This window comes from Pholcus phalangioides, unplaced genomic scaffold, assembly GCF_987345545.1.
Source record: "Pholcus phalangioides strain wild (caught in Gottingen) unplaced genomic scaffold, Ppha-v1.0 ptg000007l_1, whole genome shotgun sequence".
Classification (NCBI taxonomy): Eukaryota; Metazoa; Arthropoda; class Arachnida; order Araneae; family Pholcidae; genus Pholcus; species Pholcus phalangioides.
Genome location: NW_028301600.1, coordinates 44,087,142 through 44,102,587, shown reverse-complemented (window position 1 = coordinate 44,102,587; position 15,446 = coordinate 44,087,142). Strand labels below are relative to the sequence as shown.

Sequence of the window (15,446 nt, the reverse complement as noted above, 5' to 3'; positions counted from 1 at the left end):
GAACTCCCTTCATTTTTTCATATCAGTTCAAATTTTTAATTTTAAACAATTTCTTGACGACTTCTTTCTTTTATTTTTCTCTTTCAGTGGAAGGGGATTTGACTGAGTGTATTTAATGTTTTATGTTCCACGGAAACCTTGTACTAGTAGCAGTGGCGGACCCAGGGAGGGGCGATGGGGGTGATCGCCCCCCAAGAGACGGAAAACAATAGGCAATGGAACGATCGCCCCTCCCAAGAGCCTTCAAGCAAACATATATATAATTCCTAATTTAATTAGTTCCCCGATTGTCTAATTTTTTTCTTTATTAATTCTTAATTTTTTTCATTTATTATTTTTTTTGACTTTTTGTAGAAAATCAAATTTGATTTTTTTTTCAATGACTATTGTTGGAAACCAGATTCTAATAATTATAAACCCCTCCCAATCCTGTTTACGAACTAAGGAAGATGGGGAAAATATATTTCTTTATTTCAGAGATGGGCCCAAGTCTTTCGCAATCTGGTGCGAAAACAGCTTTGTGGCTTTCTAAAACATGGTTTCAATCCCCTCCCCAGTGCATTAATGTACGCAAACGGGGGTTTGGGTACCCCCTCCCGATATTATGAATTTTTGCAGTTAAAAAGCATAACCCCCCGGGAAGAAAATAAATGTGAAACACTGCCTCCCGAGAAAATCCTACTTACTCTACTTCTCCCAATGTCCATGAACAGCCTGGGGTGCACTGGATTTACATTGGGACTCGAGAATGATTATCAAACCACTATTGCATCTTAAAAAAGACCATTTGTCAATGAATTTGAACTTATTAGTCGTCAACAAGAATTACTTCACCTGTGCCTCCCGTTACTCAGACAAGAAAAACGCGTTCCGGACGAACTGTCCATTCCCCAAACCATTTCGAACCGTAAGTTCGCTACTGGGGGGGGGGGGGGGGAATGTGTGCGGTGGCTCACCAAATACTGTGGCCAACAGTCGCTAAGTGCGGAGACCGCGCGTGTCGATATTTTCTGACTCTAGAGACCGGAGCAGAATGCTCATTCTATATACTGTGTTGTCTATGATACATAAAAAGGTCATTGCCGAAATAAGTTTTATCGTTGATTTGAGGAATAAAATGAAGGACAAAAAGTCAAGCTATCTTCGTTGAAAATACGTGAAACACCGGGACATTTTTGTTAAAAAGTCGGGACTTTATAGAGGAGAAATAGATTCTCCTCGGTGGTTGGGACAGCCAGAAAAACAGAAAAAACCTGGTATGTGGAATCTTATGACATGACATGACATTTTATTTTACGTCCTTTATATACCTACAAGGGCTTTAGGACCGCTTTAAAACAAAAATTTACACTATGTAATATACGTGTAAATATGTGAGTACATATACGTAATGTGAATACATGAATGCAAAATTTACTTTAAAGAGTGGAATCTTATCATCTTTAGTATAAAGTTGACGAAAAACTCACTAGAACCCCACAAGATCCTTCCAATCTGGGTAAGGGAATTTCGAATTTTTATTATTTATTAAGCATTTATCCCTTTAAAAAAAAAAATTCTTATCATGTCCAAAAGATCAGAGACGATCATTTAATATTTATTTCTTGATTTATTTATATATAATATATACATTTATTTATATATAATTTATAAAAAAATTTAATTCTGTGCATCGTAAGTAAAAAAAATTTCATAAAACCCATTTTGATTGGTTAAAACTTCAAAGCCGTTGCTGTCGCAAGTCAATATGAGCGCATGGAGGATAATGTTTTCATTTGATAATGTCTTGCGCAATGTGGCAACATTATTGGGTTAGACTGCCGACGTAGTAGATAGTAGTTGCCCGATGTTTGTTGTGTTTATATTGTAAATTTTTATTAGTTTTTCTTTTTCTATTATGTGTTTACATCTTAAATTAGTTTCGATGCATTCGAGATGCTTATTTAAGAAGCATGACTGTTCAATTGGTGCATGACAAGTTGCGTATGACTTTTAACAGACCTGCTGATCTGATTTGGTATGGAAATTTGTTATGTTCTCACCTAAGTGTTTATAAGCCCTTTTTATCAGCTAAAGACGCGCGAAATCGGGGAAAAAAAAATTAAGCATCATCTTTGAAAAAAATATGTTAAATTTTTGTTATTTTTTAAAAAAGTTATTAAGTTATGTTATCTAGTTTTTTAAAAGGCAAAGGTTACGCCACACTAAAAACCGCTGAAGCGCGAACTGATTTGTCATCAACAATATTGTTCCGCAAAAATTATATTTTAGTGGAAAAAAATAGGTTTTCGATTGTTTTGATAACTTTCTTCCACATTGAATGTTTAATGTCAATATTTTCTTTTATTTATTAATTATTTCAAAGTTCAATTTTTGTTATAAGGAATGAGTAAAATGGAGGAAGTTGTACATAGTAAAACTTCTAATTTTCAAGGAAGCTGAAATTAAGATTTAATTACCTTGTTGATATACCTCAACAATTATGGCAGGGAAATGCATTTAAGTTATTAAATTCATCCTTTACTGGAAAATCTAGGTTGTAAGTTCGAAAAAACATTTTGTCAACATAGATAAAAATTGAGTAGTTCAGTTTGAACTGGAAGTTGATTTTTAATATATTAATTTTTAAAAACTGACATTCTTTCTGAATTTGATTTGGTTAAGCCAGAAAATTACAGCTGGCTGAGCCAGCTTTTGGTTGAGATTTGTAATTTGAAGATGGACCAGTTTTTCCACCATATTATTGAGCTCTTGGGTGGGGCGATCAGCCCCCCCCCCCACCATCTCACTCTCAATCTGCACCTGGGAGGGCAGCACATCTATACATTAACCAGTCAAGTAATTACGACAGCATTTGCCGTCATTGCAATACGTAATGGTGATGCTTACGACGGCATTTGCCGACGTTTTTTTTGGTCTTTTTCACCAGTGAAGTGGTTAAGACAGTATTTGCAGTAGTGATATACGTAATGGTCATGCCTACGACAGCATTTCCAGACACGCAGACTTTTCGGTCTTTTTCACATAGATATGACGAAATAATTTGGCATGCATGTGCTGTCATCTTTACAGCCATCCTTCTACTTTATTATCTCATCACTAGATGGGGTTGAAAAATTATATTTCAAGGTCTGAGATTATTATCTTTGTCATGTTGTGCAAAGCTGCATCCCTATCGGGTTTTTTTTCGATTTCCGATTCCCTTGCGAAGATGCATCTGTTTTGTTACTCGTATATCTTTTAGCAAAGGTTCAACTACTATGGTTCCACGTAAATCCATCAACAGCATTTCTTTTAGTCACAGGACATTATGACCCTCCCACTTTTGGGGCGTCATATTACATCTCGACACATTCAAGCTATAAAAAAATATTTTAATATTTCAAACTTCCAAGAAAAGGAAAGAAGTTTGCACATCTTCAAAAAAAAGTGGGCACTGCGGGTAACGCTCGGAGAAATTAATTGGACAGTTGACTGGTTAACTAGCCATCTGGCTATGATGGCACATGCCATCACAGCCATGCATAGCAATAGTGCCTACGATAACATATGACCAGGGCACAACAAATCAGGGAAAGTATTTGGGCGCCAGCAAAATTTCATAGATGCAAAGCACATTTTCTTCAAAAAAAAGTGTGTTCTTTAATTCTATATAAGACTTGGGGACCCATTTCCTTGCTAGCAGACAGGCTGACCAGGGGTCTCTCCAGCAGAAATTTGGGTCTGTTTTACGGACCCTTCTTAAAATTCTGGATCTGGAAAACCCTTCACAAAATACAAATTAATGAAATCATAATTTTGGCATTTTATTTATTTTGTGATTAGTTAACTAGAATATTTTTCTTCCCACAAAATTAATGACCCTTTTCACAAAAATAAGGAAAATTTTCACAAAAACAGGACCTTACAAAAAAGTCTGGACAGATCCCTGCTGACATAATTTCAGAAAATTTTGTGGTCCTGGGACTTCGGTTCAGTTATCAAACATTTAAAAAATCTGAATTTTTTAGTCGCCATGGCAACCTGGTGCTTGTCCAGCCCTGCATTGGCACCTATGATGTCATGCTGATTTTCAGTCTATATCATGTGTTGTTGATGCCATCTCCTAAAATATCATTCTACAGTATTTTCTCGCCAGCAGATGGAGTTGAATAATAATATTTCAAAAAATACGATTTCCTGCATTCATTTTGAACTTGGACAACCCATGTTTACAATTTATCATTGTTTATGATTATATAAAGATTCAATATTTTGAATACTAATTATTAATTACTTCAATTATTGTTTTTTTTTCAAAAAACAGCAAAGAACATAATAAACTCAGTTTTAATGCATTCATAAAAAAATTCCATCAAAAAATATATTTCATTAGCTTCAAACTTCTAAAAAAGAAAGAAAAAGAAAAATGTGTGCACACATCTCTGTATAAAAAATGGCACTGCTAGCAGCATACTGAGAAATTAACTGGCCAGGTGACTGATTAAGTAGCAGTCAGATTTCTCAGAATCATGACATGAGCACCACTAGAACTCTGCAAGCTAACTTACCCCATTGCCTATATTTCTTCCAGCCTGGCAGAGCCTGGAACAATTTCTTAGTAGCTAAGCATGGTTTTTTTTTCTGAGAAAAATGTTCCTTAAAAATTGTGTTTTTTTTTCTTTTCTGGGATTGTGTGGTGTTCCCTCTTTTTATGTTTGAAGACACACTATCGTGAAATCTGAAAATTTTGTTCTCATATTACAAAAAAAAGCAAACTCCAATTCAGTATAAGTATATGTATAGGCTATACAAGATGAATCCAACATATTCTGCCAAACGAAAGGGGTGATAGATGAGCTCAATTGAATCATGAAGCACCCGAGCAACCCTGTCCTATCTCAAGACGTTTTCGAGTTATGGTGGATAATCGATTATGGCAAAAAAGTCATGTATGAAAAAACCAGAATTTGTGAAGTCTCTGAAAGACCTATATGTAAACTAAGCACACATTTGGAAAGAGCAGAAAAAAATGTTACAAAAGGTGACACCAATTCCATTAAAATATCTGGTTTTAATGGCAAGCTACAAGCGCTGAAATATTGGCAAAGTACAAATTTTGACGACAATTCGATTTTGAAATCACCAATTCTGCAAACGCCTTTCTAGCCGTAATTGAACCAATTTTCCAAAAATTTGTCCATTCCACCAGCTTCCGAAAGAGCTTACAATAAACCATATCTGTTTTTTGGTTCAAGAGAAATTTGGTCTTTTGTTTGCAATACATCACTGAAATCAGCGTTTGTCGAAATAGATATTTGATGAAAATTCGGAATTGGCAGTTAGATTTTGGTGACTATTTGATTTTGTACAAAAAATCCTATAAGGTGACACTAACTCTATCTGCAGGATATCCATATTTAATAGCGAGCTACAAGCGCTGAAAGATCGGTGAAGTGAAAAATCAAATTGTTGCCAAAACCTACTAAAATTACTTCAACGAATGCAGATTTCAGTGATGTATTGCAAACAAATGACTAAATTTCTCCTGAACTGGATGACTAATTTAGTTTATTCTAGGCTCTTTCAAAAGCTGGTGGAATGGACAAGTCTTTGGCAAATTTGATTGTAGCTGGGTGTTTGCAGAATTGGCAATTAAAAATTTTTTTGACGATTTACTTTTGAACTTTGCCAATCTTTCAGAGCTTGTAGCTCACCATTAAAACCAGATATTTCAATGAAATTGGTGTCACCTTATAGCATTTATTTCTGTTTTTTTCCAAATGTGTGCTTAGTTTGCATATAGGTCTTTCAGAAACTTCACAAATTCTGTTTTTTTCAGACTTGACACATTTTTTTCTGTAATCAACCATCCACCATAACTCGAAAATGGTTTGAGATAGACAAGCCCAAGTGAATTGTGAAACATCCCACCAACCTTGTTCTATCACCCCCTTTCATTTGATACGTGTTTCATTTATTTATTGCATGATTTGTAAACCCCCAGTATTGGCATTTATTTGCTTATGTCGTATGATAGTAAAGAAAAATTAGCAATTACATACAGTGAAACCTTGGTATGATACTCTGTGGACCAAGAAAAAGTATTGTATAAGGCAGGACTGGACAAATTCCCCAGGTCACTATGGCGAGTAAGAAATTGGTATTGGCGCCTAAAATTTTCTTTGTGTAGTTATTAAATTGCCGACGGAGAGCAGCACAAAATGTTTGGAATTTATAGTAGCATATCTGCCAACAAAAGGGTCACTATGCCCTGAAAAGGTCAAATGAAACATTATTTTTGTCCTTTTCTTTTCAGGTAAAATTTTTTTTGGTGTCTAAAAATTGTTCTGGCGCCTAGATTTTTTGTGATGACCAACCCTGGTGTAAAGTTGCTACATTGAGAGTCAACCTTGTCATCACGGGTCACCAAATGTATACTGTTGTTGACATCTTTTCTAAATCTGCACTGTTAGTGCCATCAAAAAAATGTGCTTTAAAGTATTTATTCACAGCGAAAAACAGGAAATTGGTTAGTTGATTAATTAAAAAAAGTCATCTAGATGCATTGCCTGTGTAAAGTAGTTTACCATATTGCACTTCCTGTATGTCTTACACAGAAAGCGGCAAAGCCAACACCTTAACACTTTTGGTGTACATGTGGTATAAAACACTGTTATTAGATGCTTCCCTGGAAGAATGAAAACAATTTAAGCTCAAACAAAGTCAAAATTAAGTTCAAGATGATTTTGAATGGAATATTTAACTCTTTACTAGGCTGCAGACGGCCAAGTTGGGTGTGTGTGTGTTGGGGGAGTGGGGTATATGGGTATATGAGATTACTGTGAAAGGGCAGGGAGGGATGATTGACAACTCTCGTCAAGGTGGGAATGAGAAAGTAAAGCGTGAATGTCCCTAGCTTTCTCAATTATCTCGCTGAAAAATTGCAGATGTTTTTCTCACTTATCTGTAGCTTTTGTGTTCCTGAGGTTGAGTTTTCATTTTTGAAACAGTAGGAAGTAACTATCCCAGGCTGTGAGGGAGAATCTTTGACATAAATCAGTCTAAAAAAAAAATTACAGAAAACAATGAAATGAAGTATTGTTGAAATATGGAGAGGATGTTGTAAAATTTTCTGAATGGGCCAATGCATCGACAATTTCTAAAAATTAATTGTAATCACACGGTACAAATGTATTAGATTTAAACAAGGCTTACCCATTTTGTGTCAAGTTAGAGAGGTTCCCCCCCCCCCCCCTGCTGAATTTAGTATTCTGCCAATCAAGAGAATAACAAAGCTGCATGTCAATTTACCATGGTCCCACTGTATTTTAAGACAGTGTATCTCCCCAACATTTTCTTTTTCTATCAGTTTGTGGGTACTCTTCTGTTATAACCATATCACACATTTTTGACACCAAATTGGTACATTTTGGCTTGTTTCTTTCCACACGCCTTGTTAAAAAAAGAATAAATATATGGGCGTTACATTAAAGAAAATTAACTTTAAACAGGAGGCATAAATTCTGAGAAAATTTGTCAAGACAAAAAAGGTGCCGAGTGGTGTGGTTATAACGGAAGAGTGTACCAATTTGTGTTTTTGATTTCAAATTTAATTAATGAAATTTGTTTCTAAACAGTCAATGTCTGAGAAGTAATACTATTTCTATCATGAAGTCATTGCTGCTTAGTGGAATTAATATAGCAAAATACTTACCTGTAAAAACTATCTTTTGAAAACTTTTTGTGAATTACCAGTGTTATAATTTTGCTTTGAAACTATTAAATAGACATATTCGTTATAGAAATTGAAACAATTTGTTTTCCCTTTGTGGTAAAATTTCACTTACAGATTACGATTCCTTACCAGATCGTGGCCATAATTTTTTTTTCTATTTTTAGTTATGGATCTGGAGCAATGTGGGGTGGAAAAAGTTAAAATTGAAATCTCGTCATCTGCAAGTGAGTTAATATTTATTAAATAGTGATAAAATTGGCTGCTTGTGTTTGTAAATATATATGAAAATTGGGGGGAGGAGGAATACGAGAGAGAAAAATGAATGGAAACATTAAAGTGAAAAGTTTTTTAAAATGACTGTCACAAGACCAATGCAAGGGTCACTATTGGTGGGGAAGGGGGGGCATTTTGTTATTTACTGCAAAACGAAAAAAAACCGAAATCTAGTCTCAAGGGTGGGATACCCCCTTCTTGCATACGCCAATACCTATATGTGTTGTAAAAACCCGAACATTTTTTAATCCCAGTTGTGCACCATAGCAAGGTAGTGGAAGTAGAAAGAATTCAGAAATATCTGATAGGCCTACATTATTAATAAATAAATGTATTATACTCTTTTTTACGAAAATTACAACTACATGAAAGAATTTCGTGAACATATGCTTTACATTTCTTGTAAGCTTCATAAGTTACAACTCCTTCCCTAGTCTGCATGTCCACCATGTCTTGTATTTGGCTATTTGACAGAGGACAGATTGCTTAACATTCTTATCTGTCTAGCAGTACCAATAAACTTTGAACTCTGATATGTTGTGGTTAGAGTGCTAAATCCAGTGATAGTATTAAATCACCCATTATTATGCAGAATTACCCACCATTTTGGTAAGTTTAATGAATTTTGTTCATTTATGCACAATCACCAGCATCATGCAAGCTAGTATTAATAAATTTTGATAAATTGTCAATGAAATAGGCCTACTCAAATTTTCTGGGCATTATGCATAAACTTTGGTCAAGGATGATATTCAGTTGATAATGTTGGTTTTGTTTGCACATATCGATAAGTGTGAAGAAAGCCAATATTCAAGACCGATAACAATTTTAGTTTTCATCTTCTGCACACTCATTTTAATTCATTTTTTATGGAAAAAGATGTGTAATGCACGTACCCTGGGCAGGTTAAACTGATAAGTGGTTGAATGGTGATAATTTATTCCATATTTATCGAACTTGACAACTTCATTTAGGAATTATGTATGATCACTGGTAAAAGTGATATAGTGAAATTTTATAAATTAAATAAGTTTTATCAAACTTACCAAAATGATTGGTGATTATACATAATCACCAGCAGGTGTCTGTCCAGCCAAAATTTGGGTCCGTTTTCCGAACCCTTCACAAAATTCTGGATGTAAAAAACAGACCCTTTACAAAATTATGGACCTGAAAAACAAACCCTTCACAAAATAAAAATTAATGAAACCATAAATTTGGAATTTTATTTCTTTTGTGATAAAGTAATTACTTTGCTTCCCACAAAATTAATGATCCTTTCTGCAAAAATAAGGGAAATCAAATTTTCACAAAAACAGGACCCTACAAAAGTGTCTGGACAGACCCCTAACCAATTTATCTCTTTTACTAGAATGTGTGAATACACACACAATGTGAAACTATCGTTATTGATGGCATCATGTGTGATGGGAATCTTTCACATAAAGATATTACTCTTTGATCTGATAGATTTCTTATATATATAAAATAACGCCCTGACTGACTGACTGACTGACTGACTAACTAACTGACTGACTGATTCATCATTGTCGAACCAAAACCGCTTGAGCTATAAATATCAAATTTGGTCAATAGTTTTATTTCATAATACAAAGACTCACTGAGAAGGGTTTTTTGCAATTTAACCCCTAAGGGGAAGTCATAAGGGGGATCAAATGTAACATAGAAAAATCACGCCAAGCCAGAACCGCTGAAGCTACATTCATGAAATTTAGTCAGAAGGTTTATTTCATGATGGGGATTTTATGAAATTCGACCCCTAAGGGGATCAAAAGGGGGTTCAAATGTAACATAGAAATCGCACTGAGCCAAAACTGCTAAATTCCATGACATTTGGTCAGAAATTAAATTTCATGACGTAGAAACTAACTAAGAAGAGGTTTTTAAAAATTCCCCCCCCCCTAAGGCAGGACTGTCATTTCAACTTTTTCCATGGGGTGGGGGAGGGGCAAAGAACATATACTCATATGTTATATATATAATATTTCCAGTATATTTTCTAAAGCCAAATTTGGTCAGAAGTTTTAGTTCATGACTTGAAGACCAGGGAGATCAGATCCAACTAAAAAGGGGCTTTTCAAAGTTCGACTCCTAAGGGTGTCATAATGGGGTTCAAAGGTAACATAGAGAAATTGCGTCGAGCCGAAGCTATACTCGCTATACTCATGAAATTTGGACAGAAGTTTTGTTTCATGACGTAAAGACCAAGTAAGAACAGGTTTTTTTTTTAAATTTGATCCTTGAGGGAGCCATAAGGTGGTTCAAAGCAGGGTTTAAGCTCGATAAAAAATTCCTTTCGCAAAAAAGTGAAAATAGGGATAAAAGCTTTAACAAAATGCTACCAATGCTAATGATTAATGATTGGATGTCTACTTGTTTCGTACCTCCTGTACATATTTTTACAAAAGTGGCTACTACTACTTTCGCATTCTATGGTTTTCTTTAGCATTTTGCGAAAAATGTGACCATAGCTTAAACCTTGGTTCAAAGGCAACAGAAATACCATGCTGAGCTGAAACTGCTGAAGCTAATATTCATAAAATTTATCAATAGTTTTATTTCATGACGTAAAAATCAACTAAGATGTTTTTTTTATAAATTCGACCCCTAAGTTGGTCATGAGGGGGTTCAAAATTAACATTCATGAAATTTTGTCAGCAGTTTTATTTTGCGACATTGAAATTTTATATTCATCGACTAACTAAGAATGGGTTTTTCGAAATTTGGCCCATTTATTGGGTCATAAGGGAGTTCAATGAATTGGGGGGGGGGGGGTTTATATGGAGAAAGCACGCCAAGCTGAAACTATAAATATGAAATTTGGTCAGCATTTTTTAACAGCTATTTTAATGTAGAGACTCGCTGAGAAGGGATTTTTCAAAATTAAACCCCAAATGGGGGTTAAAAGGTTATGTGGAGCATGGAGCACGTGTCACTGAGCCAAAATCTCTGAAGCCATAAATATGTAATTTAGTCAGTATTATATTTAATAATGTAGATACCCACTAAAACAGGATTTCGAAAAATTCCCCCCCTACCCCCAAGGGGATCATGAGGGATTCAAATGTTATATGGGGGGATCAACGTCGAGTAATTTTCAGATTACCAAATCCACACGAGCGAAGCTGTGGGTAACAGCTAGTGATAATATATACAGGCAAACAAGTTTATTCGAATTCGTTTAATTCAAATATTACCCTCCAATTCAATTGAATATTGAAATTACCTGTTTGATTCGATTTTTTTTTCCCCTAATGATTTATATAATTTGAAGTTTGATTCAGATATATATCATTACCAAAATTTTTCTTTTTTCTGCATTCCTGGTAAACATTTTTTTTTTAATTCAGTGATTTACTGATCAGTCCCAAGCACACTAGCTTTTGTCTTTCCAAGCACAGCTGGAGTTTTAAATGACTTGATTGGCACCTGTGAAGGCTATTACTCAGGAGTTACGAAATTGTATGTATGTGCTCATGAATCTCCTCATAGACAGATTGTTTAGAAGCTGGAGTGCCAAGAAATCCTAGCTAATTTTCTTTCTACTTAACTCTAGAAGAAGGGGGAAAAACTGGTGGACTATGGTGGGATATTGGTGAAGTAGAGAATGAAATTGTGTGGAATCTTCTCAGGAGAAAGACTAAAATGAACCTTGGCATACCTCAATCGAGAAAATATGCAAGCAGACTAAAGAAGCTCCGTGATAATGTGGCATTAGAAGCAGCCAAAGAAATTATTTATCACTGCGTGTTGTTCTTATTGCCATGTTTAGAAATATGTGTTTTGATATGATCTATGATATGACCTTGGCCCATTGACTTTATTGGGGACAAACTTTTTTTTAGGTACTAGCATGTCTATCTAGCTATTCTTGAAAATTATGTCCTATTACCTCTTGGAACCAAACCAAACTTTGTTGTTAGTACAAGCAGTACCCAGCTCACTGCTTCAGAGCTGTTATGCATCCATTTCACTATAATACTGTATTACCGTGATTTTCAAAACATGTTCCCAGAAATGTTGTCAAACATGATGAGAAAGAAATTGATATGTATCTTCTCAGTAATGGGAAGTGTAGTTAGAGTCTTTGTTTTTTAATTTATTCATGCAGTTACGTTCTTGAGGGTTGCGCAGATATATACAGTAAAACCCCTCTTGGTCACCCCTGTTTTATGACCAAATAAAAATATCCTGGCACAAATCCTATTTGAATGTATTTCGAACCCCTGCTTAACAGTCACCCTTAAATGTGCTCATGGACACCATTTTAATCATTCGTTCCATTGGATCGAAACTCCTACACGGACACCAATAGTTACAATTTTGGTTCAAATTATGCTCACCAGGTGACAACACAAGTGCCAATATTTGATCTACTTTTTGGTTGCTTTTCAATGAAATTTTTGTTTAAAGTTAGTGCAAATGTTTGGCAACTCTGATGTCAGTTCGCTGGTTGTGTTCATATATTTCACATGATTTCACACTGTTTAATATGGCTAGCTTTAAAAGCTTTCATCACTCTCTATCACTAACAGAATAGATTCCGAAGAGAAAAAATTGATGTAATCAAATACAGAGAAAATGTAAGACGGGAGTTCGTGCTTGCATGCAAATTAATTCAATGTTGGGGAGACACAAATATGCTCCATTTTTAAAAAAAGGAACATTGACGAAAAGACTTTCTAAAAAATAGAAACCAAGCTAGGAAAAAATAAATTTTCTGAGGGCAGAAGAACTTGCCATAGACGCAGTTGTGTACGATTGGTTTGTTTAAGCAAGAAGCAAGAATTGTTGACTCGATTCTACACAAAAAGCTTGAGAAGCTGCTGAAGAAATTGGACTCATTAGCTTCAAAGGTTGATTGAATTGTTTTCGTGTGCTTCATGAAATTGTATTTAAGAAATTGTGAGTGAGAATTTGCTGATGTGAATGTGTGCGAAGAATTAGAGTAAAAGATTGCCAAAAATTATTGCTATCCAGCCAATGATATATATGTTAATGCCAAAGCCGAAAGTGAAGCCAATTCATGAAGTGACTAGCCACTTCATGAATTAACCAAGAGTTTTGGCCAAAGCTCAATTTGCAGAAATGATTTGGGCTTTGGCTGGTCAATTCACAATGTGGGCAGAAATCCCTGGTCAAAATTTGATGTGCTGATGTAAAATGGTCTGGTAGGCACAAAATCCATTTTTTTTTTCATCTCCAATGTGTAATGCATGACTATATATAGTAGTTGTATTGGATTAGTTTCATGAGACGAGAGAGAGAGAAAAAAAGAAATTTGAGAGAAAAAACTATAAAAATAATAATATGGGCAGTTTGTCAATTTTAAAGGAGAAAAGATTATCGCATCGTGGCTGCAGTTTGATGGATTGCCATAACTAACGTGGACATAATCAATCACCAGGAAAAAATACACCACTTGGCAATGACCCAGAATCATGTTTTTTGTTATCAAACTCAGGGATCTCCACCCACTTTGTGAACTGGCTGGCCAAAGCCAGAAATTCTGACATTGGCCAGGTTAATTTACAAAAAAATTGGCCAGTGCACGAACTGGCCGGCCACTTCGCGAATTGGCCAATTTTAGGCTTTGGCAATGACATATACAAGGGGTGGTCAACAGCTGGCCAATGTTTGAAGGAGTTGGAATGCTTGGCAAAACCCACCAAACATCGATTGATCAGTTTTTCCAAAACATGCAAATTCAGTATGTAAACTATGTATCGTATACAGTAGTTTACATATTACTTTTATAATTTTAATTTTGTGGGTGTTTAATAATTATGTACATTCATAATTTTAAAAACTTGTGTGTGTATATTGTCAGAATTTTTTTTTGTTCATTTGTAAACAAAATCGTTTCAATTATTGGTAATCTGTATTTTTCATGGTTTCAACAGGACCTCCCCCCCCCCCCCCAATGTGGTCACCCCTCTTTTTTTTGATATTTTTTTTTGTCCCATAAGTGTCTGCAAAAGAGGGGTTTCACTCTATATATAATCACAGCTAGAGAGCCTTGGGTATCTATCAAATATTTAGGAACCTCTGCTGTGTATTGTATTTGGACTGGCCAGTACAGAGTCTTGGTCCAAGAACAGTGGTTCTCAACCTTTTTGGAACCGCAGCCCAGTTAATAGTTTCTATGAGTCTATAGCCCAATCTGGAATAGTTTACTTGTTCATAAGATAATAATTGATAAGCAACCAATTGTCTTTTAATTGTGAGTTAATTTGATTAATTAATTTAAACCCACTTTAATCAATTAATAGAACTCTTATAATTTATTTAAATCATTTTAATTTATTAATTTAAACCATTTTAATTTATTAATTTAAACCATTTTAATTTATTAATTTAAACCATTTTAATTTATTAATTTAAACCATTTTAATTTATTAATTTAAACCATTTTAATTTATTAATTTAAACCATTTTAATTTATTAATTTAAACCATTTTAATTTATTAATTTAAACCATTTTAATTTATTAAAATACTTTTAATGAATTGAATCCGTTATTGTCCAAGGCTTTCATGACCGGCATTCAATGATTTGCAAGCAGTTTCCAGGCTATTAAGCCATGGTCTAAGACATTTTCTTCCTAACGTCTCCACAACAAGTGAAGAGCCTATCTCGCTTGTCACGGAGACCTATTTCCGTTTAACCTCAGAAGATGCCTGCCCAGGTGTGGGTGAAACATTTGGGGAAAAATGTCCTAGACCATGGCTTAATAGCCCGAAAACTGCTTGCTAATCATGGAATCCATTATTATCTTACGGACTGATGTAACATTTTTTTCTTTTTGGTACAGTATTAATAATGTGCAGAAATCAAAACATCAATGAAGCATTTCATTAGCAACTGGAGGAAACATCCTCATTGCATAGGCACCGGAACCTGGGTACTGAGGCGGTTTGAGCGGTACAATAAATTTTACAAGGGGGCTGAGCCCCCCAATAATTAATGAACATACAATGCAACACTCCTCTCCTGCATAAAGGCTTGAGCCCATATATATACTGGACGAATGGCAACTTTCAGCCTCAATGTTTTCTTCATTTCGATGCCTCTGCCTCATTAGAAACTTTAATTGATTGCAAATCTATCAATGTCTTAATATTCAATTTTACAAAATAATTTTGCATAGTTTGCAAAAGTACAAAGTTTTCATTCACAGTGTGCAGTTAAATTTATTTGTACTGACATAGACACAACACTTATTAGTTAACACTTTTTTAATAATTTAGTGTAAAATATATTTTACGATCGAATTTTGTATTTAATCTTAGCTAGAAAGAAGGTAATGAGATAAGAAAAATCAAAATTTGTCTATATTGTAACTCACCATAAATGCAGCTGAACAGCAAAAAATTGTTCAATTTTCAGCAAAACACTCTTTTTGGTATATTCATGGTAGACACTTATGCTAAAT

General features: G+C 34.7%; 1 protein-coding gene across 1 annotated transcript in view; it reads left to right on the top strand.

Annotated features, from left to right (window-relative positions):
• The first annotated feature begins 1,789 nt into the window (after positions 1–1,789).
• The window catches only part of LOC149085338 (uncharacterized), a 35,719-nt gene continuing 22,062 nt past the window's right edge, over positions 1,790–15,446 (top strand). Inside the window, exons 1-2 of the mRNA XM_089233299.1 lie at positions 1,790–2,017; positions 7,882–7,941. Coding sequence (XP_089089425.1) covers positions 7,884–7,941 — 58 coding nt within the window. The 5' untranslated portion in view covers positions 1,790–2,017; positions 7,882–7,883. The remainder of the gene's footprint in view (positions 2,018–7,881; positions 7,942–15,446) is intronic.